This window comes from Equus caballus, chromosome 18 (genome assembly GCF_041296265.1).
Source record: "Equus caballus isolate H_3958 breed thoroughbred chromosome 18, TB-T2T, whole genome shotgun sequence".
In the NCBI taxonomy this organism is placed as follows: Eukaryota; Metazoa; Chordata; class Mammalia; order Perissodactyla; family Equidae; genus Equus; species Equus caballus.
The window spans coordinates 13,838,201-13,850,361 of record NC_091701.1 but is presented as its reverse complement, the minus strand read 5'-3'; the positions used below and the strand labels follow the sequence as shown (position 1 = coordinate 13,850,361).

The window sequence follows — 12,161 nt, the reverse complement described above, 5'->3', positions numbered from 1 at the left end:
AATGCATTTCCTTTCAACTAGACTGGAAGCTCTCAAAAGTCTTGTTTTTCCCTGTCCCCTCTATTCTCATACACAATTCTAAACATTACCAAAAAATGCTCAATAAATAATAAATGAATATATCTTTTGGGGTTTTGGGTCAAAATTCACAGGTACTCTCTACTCAAGGTTAAGAGAGAGTAATAGACTTCGCTGCACAGGACAGAGACTTCATGAACATGGAAGGCTGACAGCTCAGAAAAGGAGGAAGTAAGCTATACAGCAGCACACTGAGACAAATGAGCGATTATTATGATGATGCAAAAGTGGAAGGTGGTAAGGGGAGGCTTGTCCTGGGTGGCAACAATTTCATTTTCTTACGTCCTTTGAAAAATACCACCTCTTATGAAGGAAGCCTTCTGCAAAGCAGCTAGCTATTCTGTGAAAAGGAGGTATGGAGAGGACAAGAAAGTAATGTGAAAATTAATAAACAGAAACTTCATTTAAAATGGAGTCAGGAGGCCAGAAGAGGAAGCTCTCATGCCCTACAATGATGGCAAAGCCCAAGTGAAGAGGACCAGCTCTTCTTGCCCAGCAAAAGCTCAGCCAGTGAGACACTGTCACAACTCGGCCCATGGAACGCCAGTACACTGTGAACTCTCAATTCCTCCAACAGACTCTTTGTTTACAACAGCCCTCCCCACTTCCTCTTCTCCTCTATGAACGAGTTCCTCCTCCCTTTGTTGCTCTGAACTTGCAAGGGGCTCACTATGGTTGTGGATCCTGAATTGCAATTCTCTGTTGATCCTGAATCATTTCATTGGAACTGTGCTGTTCAGGCTTCGGCCCCATTCCTTTGGAACTGGGCTGTTCAAGTGGAACTGGGCTGTTTAGCCTTTGGATTAGGATGTTCCACTGGAACTGTGCTTTTGGCCTTCAAGCTGACCCCCACCACTCCCCACCCCCCCGTCCCGGATTAAGCTGTTCTCTTAGAATTGTGCTGGTATTAAACCTGCAGGCTGTTTAGGCTGTTTGAACATATTTTGAGGCCCCCTGTGTTGCACAGGGACCCTGGCTGATTTTATATTTAAAAACCATAGTTCTGAGCCAGCCCTGATGACCTAGTGGTTAAAGTTCAGCGCTCACCACTTCAGCGGCCTGGGTTCACTTCCCAGTTGCAGAACCACACCATCCGTCTGTCAGTTGCCATGCTGTGTTGGCGACTCACACAGAAGAACCAGAAAGACTTACAACTAGAGTATACAACTATATACTGGGACTTTGGGGAGGGAAAAAAAGAGGAATATTGGCAACAGATGTTAGCTCAGGGTGAATCTTTCCCTGCCAAAAAAAATAATAATTCAAAGATAATCAAGTTTACAAAAAAAATTAAAAGAAACCAAAACGTAAGATTGCCCTCATATGCCATATTTAAAAACAATAACAATGACAACAACAACAAAAAAATAGTCCTCACTCATTCACGTCTCTAACTAAATAGATCAACTTAACCAAAGGTAATTTAGAACACCAATGGCAATTATAGGGAACTTTTGAACTCTCCAAACTTACTTTTTTAAAAACCAAATCAGACAACCATAACTCCATAATTTCCCAAACTGAATGCAATACCTATTTTGAATGGTATTTTGAGGCTTCCAAACATTATCACAAGGCTAAAATTGCCTCTTTGCAAAATAAAAATTTAAGATTAAATGAGGCAAACAAATGATTAAAGAAAGATAAAATGGCTTCCCAAACTTGACATTCCTCTTTCCCGGCTTCTTTGTCTCAGGTTCTGCCAAGGGCCAAGCATGGAAATTTGTCCAGGACTTCCAAGCAATAAACAACATTGTTATCCCTTGACATCCTGTTGTTCCTAACCCTCATATGCTACTAACACCCATTCTCAGTGGAAGTAAATCCTTTATGTAACTGATTTATGCACTGTGTTCTTAGTGTCTTCTGGTTGATGAAGCTAGCTGGTACCTTTTTGCCTTTACTTGGGAAGGAAAACAATTCACCTGTACAGTAACACCTCAGGATTTTACTGAGAGTCCCCATTTCTCACGAATCCTGAAAGCTGATCTGGACGATAGAAAGTTCCCTAGGGGTTCTACTTTGCTGCAATATGTGGGCCATCTGCTTCTTTGCTCATCTTCCCTTGCCTCCTCACAGGAAGACAGCATCCAATCACTAAAGCTTTTAGCCTTTAAGGGACACAAGTCACTAATGAAAAATTGTAGTTTGCCCAAACCCAGGTTTGATATTTAGGGCATCTGATATCAGAACAAGGCCACACCTAGATCCAGATAGGCTTCATAGTGTCCTGTTTCCAAAACCCAAAACTAAGCACCAACTGTGAGGTTTTCTTGGGTTAGTTGGCTACTGCCAAAATTGGATTCCAAATTTCTCTCTTATGGCCAAACCTCTGTATGTTTTACTAAAGAAAAACCCCAACCCAATTTTATGAGAAGACTAGGATGACATAGGCTTTAAGGCGTAAAGGAGAGTTTAACGAAAGGACCTGCCCTTGGACATCCCAACTATCAGATTCCCTTTTTCCTTTTTGTATATGAATAGAAAGGGAATGCCCCTGGGGTACTCACATGAAGACAGAGAGACCACCATGGACCCATAGGGTATTATAGCCAGCAAGTGGACCTTGTAGCAAGGGGATATCCCCTTGTCTTAGAACCAAAACTGCCACTGCCCTTTAGGTCAAGGCCACCAAGGAAACTGTGGGATCCCCTTCAACTATCTTTGTACCTCATGCAGTAGAAGCCCTCCTGAATTCTCACCACACTCAACATACTTCAGCCAGCTGCCTCATCTCCTATGAAATCCTTTTGGTAACTGCTTCTCATGTAACTCTATCACGTTGTAATTAACGTAACCTGCTACTCTTCTCCCCTCCAGTACCAACAAAGCCCCTCGTGACAATTTAACACCACCAGATCACCTCCTGACCCCTCATGACGATCTCAGGAAACTCCCCCAAGTAACATCAACTTCTCATGGTTCACTGCTGGTTCTTATTTAAAAGGCGACAATGGCCAACACTGTGCTGGGTATGCTATTGCAACTCCTTTTGATATTGTTCAGGCAGCACCTTTACCTATGGCTTCTTCAGCCCAACAGGTCTAATTATAGGCTATAACACAGGCTTGTACTTTAGCCACGGGCAAAACTGCCAACATTTATACTAATAGTAGACACACTTTCAGAGTAAGCTTATGATTTTGGAATGTGGTGAAAGAAATGGGGCTTGCCTACTTAAAAATGGCCCCTACATTCAGAAATTATTAGATGCTATACTTTTACCTGCTCTTTAGCTATTATCAAGATACCAGGGCATTCTAAACTTGACTCTCTGGAAGCAAAAGAAAATCACCTTGCTGAAACTTCCACAAGGAATACTGCCCTTAAAGGAACCAACAGCAGCCAAGCCTTTGTCATGATCCAAAGTGATATTTCCCCAAACGATAACTTAGCAAAACTGGCTAGAGAAGCCTAACAGTTGACCTCAGAAGAGGAAAAAGAGTGGAAATTCAACAGTCGTTGGTTTGATAAGAGAAGAGAAAGCTCTGGTTCAAACTACATACCAACCCAGTCCTACCACGGACTCCAGAATTCCCCCTCCTAAACAGTGTACATGCATTTAACCACTTGTCTATTGACAAAGTGATAGCATTCATGAATCAATATTGGTGGGGAAATAGAAACAAGGCCACAAGAAATGCATACCTCACTTGTTCCACTTGTCCAAAATATAATCCAGGGAAGCCTGTTTGTATTGTTCCCAGACATTTTAAATGGTCTAACGAACCAGTCGAGGTTTGGCAAATGAATTTCATCCAACTTCCCCTGTCTCATGGATATAAATTTGTTTAATCATGGTCTGTGTTTTCTCACTGCACTGAAGCCTTCCTTTGCAGACAGGCTAATGCCTCTTCTGTAGCTAAGATCCTTTTGGAAAGGAGATCCCACCTGTGGAACTCCTCTGGAACTTCACGATTATCGAGGAACCCACTTTACCTGTCAGGTACTTTGCAACACGGTAAAGGTCTAATAGATGCTAACAAAATGAAGCACGTTCTGGTAGAGCAATCTTTTCACGGTGTGCTCCCGCGAGACCAAGACCTTAAGCATCACACCTTGCAGCCTGGAGATTCCATCTATTAGAAAAGACACCTCCAGAAGGACTCTCTTCAACCTCGCTGGAAAGGCCCCTATCAGGTACTGCTAACTAACCCTTCCTCCCCAAAACTCTTGGAATAGACTCTTGGATTCACGTGACACATCTAAAGAAACCACCAAACCCTGACCAGACCTGCACATCATCTGGTGACTTGAAAGTAAAGATTTCCTGGAATTGAAGCAGATGACATCTGATGAGACAGCTTTCCCAAGATGTCCAGACTAGGCCTGCTGGGAGTTTGTCTGCCAAACCTCTGATGCTGACATAACGCTTCAGATGACCTCCAATGCCTATGATCTTGATAAGATATGGACTTAAGGAAGAAAAAAACCACCCTGAGAGTTCTGCCTCCGATTCCTCCTTGTTACTTGAATGTGACCTCAATAGGTTTCCAGTCTGTGCACTTTCCCTCTGATGTGGGACATGACACCCAGGAAAATTCCTTAGCACCAGGAATAAAGGCCGATAAAATCAGGAAAACCTCTCAATCAGCGATGCTTTCAGAGAAAGGTCTTGATCAAAAGAGAAAAATGTGAAAATTAATAAATAGAAACCTCATTTAAAATGGAGTCAGGAGGCCAGAAGGGGAAGCTCTCACACCCTACAACAACCGTCGAGCCCACGTGGAAGAAGAAAGACTTCCTCTTCTTGTCCAGCCAATGAGAGACTGTCACAGCCAGTGAGAGAGTGTCACAACTCAGCCAATGAAAAGCCAGTACACTGTGAACTCTGAGTTCCTCCAATGGACTCTTTGTTTACATTAGCCCTCCCCACATCCTCTTCCCCTCTATGGAAGAGTTTCTCCTCCCCTTGTTGCTTGGACCTTGCAAGTGGCTCACCATGGTGGCAGATGCCTAACTGCAATTCTCTGTTGATCCCGAATAAACTCATTTTTGCTGGAGAAATAACTGGCTGTCTATTGTTTAAAGTCAACACCAACACATTTCAAAGAAAAAAGCAGAATTACTGGGAATAATCTCCAGGAGAAAGAAAAATAAGGCCTAGACAAAGAGAATATCCCAGGTGATGAGCTCAAAAGTTAAAGTTCACAACAGCCTTTCAGCCTGGTAATCTGGCAAGAGGTCCTAATAGCTTTAGGCATAACCTCTGACCCACTTCCACTTCATGGAATGTATCCTAAGTAAATAATTAAAGATAAAAGAAAAAATTTAGCCATGAGGATGTCCTACATAATAGCCAAAAGAAAAAAAAAAGATACAAACTAAGCTAGTTAATTAGTACCACACAATGAATGCTCTACAGCCACTAAAAATGATCACAGCCACTACAGCTATGGAGGTATATTTACTGGCATGGAAAGGTATCTTCAATTACATTGTTAAGCAAAATGAGCAAACAACAAAACAGAATATACACTATAATACCATTTTTTCCGCTAATTCTCTATATTGATAGCTGTAACTCTGTATTTCATGCTTGGAATAGAAGTGATTATCCCTGGCTGGTGGTGTCATGGGTGATTCAGTCTTTGTACTTTTCCTCCAATTTCTAGTTTTTTATCATTATTACTAGAGTCCCAGTACAAAAGAAAAACAAGCTTTTTTAAAACAAAAAGTCATGCACCAAAAAAAAAGCCGGGGCTACATAACCAAGGATGAATGCAAAGACTGGAACAGTCCTATAAGGATGGCTAAAGATAAGAATAAGCTAAATACTTTGAAAAACATTAAAATGTTTAATATTGATTTTTTTTAAAGAGGTCATATCTAAACAAGAGTAAGGAAAAGCCTACTGGTTGAGGCACAACAGTATCACGCTACTAGATGAAAAAAGAAGACAACACAACAATCTCCACTTAGCATCTATTGTCCAGCTGGACAAGGGGTCTTCAAATAGGAAAAGTCACAGGAATTGGCCCCACAAGGAACCGAAGTGGTGGTGGGAGAGCACCCAACCACTCTGGATGCGTCTGAGTCTCTGGGACCCAGAGGAATAATTGCCCAGAGTCTGGAAATGTCAAGAACATTACTACAAAATTGTGGCCAGCAATATGTGAGAAATCAGAGACCAGGTGAAGAGGGAGAAAACTGGAAAAAGCACCAACATCTGTTGTATTTGAGGAGTCAGATATAAAATCAAACTCTGGCTGCCTCTTCCTAGCTCTGCAACTATGTAGGCATTTTACTAACCTTTCTGAGCTTCAACTTACTGATTTCTAAAATGAAAATAATAACATATAACTCCCTGAGTGTTGGTGAGGAGTCAATGAAATAACATGTATTAAATGCCTAATTAGGTGCCATGCTCCTAGGAGGCAGTCAGTCAATAAATAGCAGCTAGAGACATTTTTTTTTTTTTGAGGAAGATTAGTCCTCAGCTAACTGCTGCCAATCCTCCTCTTTTTGCTGAGGAACACTGGCCCTGAGCTAACACCTGTGCCTATCTTCCTCTACTTTATATGTGGGACGCCTATCACAGCATGGCTTGCCAAGTGGTGCTATGTCCGCACACAGGATCCAAACCAGCGAACCCTAGGCCGCCAAAGCACAACGTGCAAACTTAACTGCTGAGCCACCAGGCCGGCCACTAAATACATATTTTATTAGAGGCTGGGTCTATAAACCAGGCACCTAGATGTTTGGCCATATTTTAATCCTCAATTTACCATTCATAATTTAAATTTGAGATTCCAGATTTGTCAATAAGGAGCAAGTTACAAACACTGATGAGGCATCTGAAGGGTTGTACTGGGAAAAGGCTAGAAGGAGAAGAAAACTCCCTTCAGGGCCTGAGACTGGTGAAGAGCCACAACCCCTGGTCATCTAGGAAGGATTTCATTACCTTTACTAAGGGAAGGATTTTCCTTGGGGACAGTGACAACAAACAACAAACAGCAAGCTGCTCCACTTCTTACACTGATTCACAAGAATAAGCCAGGGACACGCAGTGCAGCCCTGGAGTCTCTTGCAAGCTTCTGGGACTCTTATTTCCAGGCTGCAAGGAAGCACTCGCAAAAGCGAGGGGCAGGAGGGATGGAGGTTAACAGCAATGCAGATCAGTTAAGAAACCTAAGAAGACAGAATCCGGAAGTGAGAAGTATTTTCAGTAGATAGGGAAAGAAGAAAACAAAGCCCAAAGGCCAGGCCTGGCCTTCCATAAAAATTCTTTATCATTCCTACTACAGATGTACTGACAGACAATTGAGGAGTAAGTTCACACATAAAAAGAGAAAAAAACTATGCAATTTGAACTATTATCAAAGACACTTGCAAATATTTTTCCACTTTTGTTTTTCTTGATATTATTTTCTCATTAGCTGCAAACACCGTTTTCTCTGGAAGCTCACAGCATAGTGGTTACAAGAGTTTGCCTGCAGTCTCCACCATCACCAATGTGACCTTGGACAACATACATAGGCTATCTGTGCTTTAGTCTCCTCATCTGTTAAAAAAAAAGAATACTCCTTTGTCCTAGGGTTGCTGTGAGGCTAGATGAGATATATATAAATGCTTAGAACAACGTCTGGGCACCAGATTTTTGTCTTTGTCTCCTTAAATTCTACACAGTTACATTACCAAGAAGAAGATTTTCTTTAAAAACTCCACTATAAATGAGAAGAAGAAATAATGTGTCTCTAGAGGCCTGAAATGTCTGATGGGTACAGAGAGGCCAGTCCCAGTTCCACTGATAGGATGACCGACAGCTATGCTGGCCTTCTATTCTCGCTGATAAGGCTGAAAACCGTAATGTTTTCCCACTCACCACGCACGGCTCAGAGTGAGATTTACACAGGAAGATATTCAATTAAGCATTCATTTAAAAAGTTTACTTTTATTTTCTGTTTTTGAATAGGTGATACACAGACTTGGTATAAAATTCAAATACTACGAGGTTTATAGGGAAAAGAGAATTTCCCTTCCTCTCCCGCCCCAGCTCCCAATTCCCTGTATCAGAGCTATGCTGTCATCTGATTCTCGTATCTTTCCAGAAATGAAGCATCATTTAAAAGAAGAGAAAGCAACAGCATATCCAACCAAATGGTTATTATTTGTAATGACAAATGCTGTTAGGAGGAGTCTTTAATAGCATACAAAAGACTCTATACTGGGGGGCCGGCCCGGTGGCACAGCATTTAAGTTTGCATGTTCCACTTCAGTGGCCTGGGGTTTGCTGGTTTGGATCCCAGTTGAGGACATGGCACCTCTTGGCAAGCCATGCTGTGGTAGGAGTCCCACATATAAAGGAGAGGAAGATGGGCACGGATGTTAGCTCAGGGCCAGTCTTCCTCAGCAAAAAGAGGAGGATTGACAGCAGATGTTAGCTCAGGGCTAATCTTCCCCCCAAAAAAAAACAAAAACAAAAACAAAAAACTCCATATTGGTAAGTGAAAAAAACTACAAAATTATATTTAAAGCATAATTCTATAAAAATGCACATTAAAAATATGAAAGAAACATGTCCAACCATCAGAAGTGGCTGCTTCAGTGTTGTGAAATTAAGGTTGAGTTTTTCCCTTGTATCTGTCAGCATTTTTTAAAAAAAAACTTTAAGGATATTCTAAACTGAACACCTATTTCATAACCAGGAAAAAAGTTACTCTGCTGTCATAGCATGTCCTCTTCTTTTTGTTACTTAATACTGCCACCAAACTTAAAATTGCATCTGGCTTCAGAGCCTAATCATCTTAAAGGTTTTCCACTCTTCCTATTTCCAAAATGGAACAGGGGGAAAAATATGTATGACTACTATAAAGCGACAAAGACTTTTTTTGTTTTAAACAAGCACTTTATGTCTTTTATCATCAAACGACTGTTACCCTTTTCAGAATAATCACTTTGGGAGACCACACACTTATTCTTAAAGTAAAAAACAGGCAAAACAGCATGATGTATTATTTTCGGAAGAAAGAGAATTTGCACCTTGGCACTGAGGCTCCACTCCCATCAGTTCAGGTAGGAAGGCTGGGGGGTGAGTGGGGGCGGGCTGACCGGGTTCTGCTGGGCTCTGGCCCAGAGTGTTCTGACAAGGCCCGAAGCTCCTCCACCCCTTGTGCTAAAGAAGTGGGCACACGCATACAGATTCCCAGAGGTTACAACAGACTGCGCATGGTGACAGAGGCCATCCCAGACTATTCCACAGAAAATATTCTTTCTCCAAAGCCACCATGGGGGCAGCAACCTCAATCTACCCTCTGGAGGTTGGCATTTCCTCTTTGGAGCTACTCAAAGTTTATACCTGCACTGGGACAAACAAGGAAGGGCTACGAGTTTGGAATATTTCTCCCTTGAAACCGAAACTAAGAAAAACACTGTGCAGTGGTCATGGCAAGTTCTCCCCGTGAACGCCGGGTCCAGACAGTGGGCACATAAGGCAGGGCTTCCCTCACCCCAACCTGAGGCCAGCTCCTGGGCAGCCCCAGCAGACGAAGCCTCAGGGAGCAGGGCGTTTATGACTAAACCAAAGGGCTATCTGGAGGCTGTGAACCTACGTTCTTCTCTTACACAGGGACTCGGACAGGGGAACTTACTGAGAGGTCAACAACAGTCTTGATGGCCTTTTCTTTTCTCTTGAGGAAGTCATCATCCTGTAAGACAAAACAAGGAATAAACAAATCTTGGGCGAAGACTGAAACGCACTGGACTGCTCAGACGTCGGCCCTATAAACCGACTTCCCGTCACTACCTCACCTGAACCAGTCTCAGTTTTCTAACAAACTGGAATACATTCCTCACGGGAAAAAGCTACCGCCTCTGCAGCTGGCTCCAAAACAGAGTTCTATAGTCAGAATGAAAAACGGGGACCACTGAGTGCAGTGGTGACGACAAGTATTCTCATTTCAAATCCTTACGAGCTCGGAAGCCTCAGGCAAGTTACCTAGCCTCTGAGCCTCAGTCTCTCCATCTGTAAAACAGGGACAGAAACACCTATCTCAGGGGGCAGCCATGAGGATTAAAGAGTAGAAGGCAGGTGATGTGCTGGGGCTAGAATGTAGTAAGCATTTCATAGTGATGAGCTATTGTTGTTGTTGTGATTACCTTTCAACTGTTACTCTAAGAATGTTCTAGGCAAGTGGTCTCTTGAAAAGCTTTATATGACTATAGAGAAATATACTCATGTTCTTATAATTTAATAAAAGTTCTGGATCAAGTACCAAAACTGACAGAAAAGGACAAAACCATAGGGGTTTCCACTCAGTGCCCATTTAAAGAGGCAGTTCTAGCGACCCAGGAGGCCCAGTCTCAGTGCTGCCCAGGCAGAGGCAGAGATACCACACAGGGGGTGGGTGCGCAGGGCAGCCTGCACTCACTCTGCTCCTTCCTGCTCCGTCTAAGTGTGCACCCATGCTCTCAGCTGGACAAGAAAAGAAAATGAGAACACTGACCTCAGGGAGACTGCAGGTCTTCTGGAACTGGGACACAGAGTAGGAGCGGATGTAGTCACCCATCTCTTCTTTTGTTTCTATAGCTCGCTTCACCAGCCACTGCAGAAGAAAGTTAGGAAACGTGAGCCGATGGGGTGAAACACCACTGCGGTGAAGGCCAACTCAGAGATGGCTCCACTCGTGAACCCAAATCACTGTCCTTGAACTGACCAAGTGACGACAAGCTATCAACACACACTGTCCTATAGGAAAAGCAACCGGCTTAGTGTCTGAGATGCTAAGATCCAGTGGGACCTAGAGCTGAGCAGCTGTGCAGGAGGAGCCTCACTTCAGAGCCTCAGGCCTCAGTTTCCCTCTCCATGTAAAGTGAAACTGAGAACGTCAGTTCCTTTCACCTCACAGAGCTACTGTGGGAGCAAATGGAACCACATGTACTAGAGTGCTTTGTAAATACCCGAAACATAACACAAATGCAGCTATCCCCACAACCTCCTGGTTATAGCGATCGATCTCAACGTCATTCTTTTTCCTGCTTCTTGCACTACAGACCAGAGAAAGGGGAAGAACCAGAGAGAACCCCTAGTATAACCCTCAACTGACAGATGAAAAAACATCCCCAAACTATTCAGATGTGAGAACAGGGTGTACTGAGTACATAGCCTTGGGCTTCGGGTTAGCTTGGCACTCACAACATTCTCTCTCTCAATCTGCACAATGCTACAAGGTGGCTGGTACTGGCTGCGATGACAGAACCTGAAGCTCAGAGAGAGTACGTAACTTGCCCATTGATCCACAGCTAGCAAACCACAAAGCTGGGTGTCACAACTCACAGGCTCTTCCACACCAGAAGGCTGGACATATGGGCTTAATTAAATGTTTCCCAGCTCTTTTGGGCTGATGTGCAAAAGGAGGTGTTTCTCCCTACCTAAAACTCCAGTTAATTAAAACACACACATACACACACACACACCCCATAACCTGTGGAAGATTCCAGTGCTCTGAGGGTAAGAACGCAAAGTCAAATAAGAGCCTTTGTTGTCCTCCCCTGGCTCTTCATTCAATTCCTTTACTACTGAAGAACATCATGGAGGGGTGCCATCTGTCAGGCTTGCCATTCTCTCTCCAGAGAGAGCCACTACATCTCAAAAGCAGTTTTTGGACAGTAGTTGTGTTTCCCCAAGAGCACAGCCACACGTGGCAAGGTTTAGCTGCCTAGGAAAGTAGACACGTGGCATGCTGCATGGTGCTCCCACAAGGACAGGAAGAAATGCTTGATCACGGAGGGCAGCCAGCTCAAGGAAAGGACCCGTTTAGGAATTAGCTGCCCAGGAGAGGGGCGGCTGCAAATATCTATATAAGGAACATTCTTTTGTTGTTAGCATCTTTCATTTATTTCCATCATTCCACTCCACCCCATCTCCAAACAACCACCTCAGGCACAGACAAAGCCAGAAGCAGGGGCAGAGGATGAGACCACACTCATAACTATGGTAGCTCCTAACTCACACCCCGACCCCAACACCACAGCCCCAGACAACTAAGGAGGCTGACACTTGCTCAAGTCAATTTGTCTCTGCTTTGCTTTGGATCCACAGATCCAGTTTCTGGTCTTTCATACTTGTTTCCTTTTCCATTAAT

The 12,161-nt window shown here is 43.3% G+C and overlaps 1 protein-coding gene across 7 annotated transcripts in view; it reads right to left on the bottom strand.

Annotated features, from left to right (window-relative positions):
- The window catches only part of LOC106781936 (coiled-coil domain-containing protein 93-like), an 88,959-nt gene that overhangs the window by 41,959 nt on the left and 34,839 nt on the right, over positions 1–12,161 (bottom strand). For all 7 annotated transcript variants that reach the window (XR_011428175.1, XM_070240738.1, XM_070240735.1 and 4 more), the window contains 2 exons: positions 10,524–10,622; positions 9,669–9,725 (listed from right to left, as the gene is read on the bottom strand). Coding sequence is in view for 6 of the 7 variants with exons in the window: in XM_070240738.1 (XP_070096839.1) it covers positions 9,669–9,725; positions 10,524–10,622 (156 nt within the window). In the remaining variant the exon portion in view is untranslated. The remainder of the gene's footprint in view (positions 1–9,668; positions 9,726–10,523; positions 10,623–12,161) is intronic.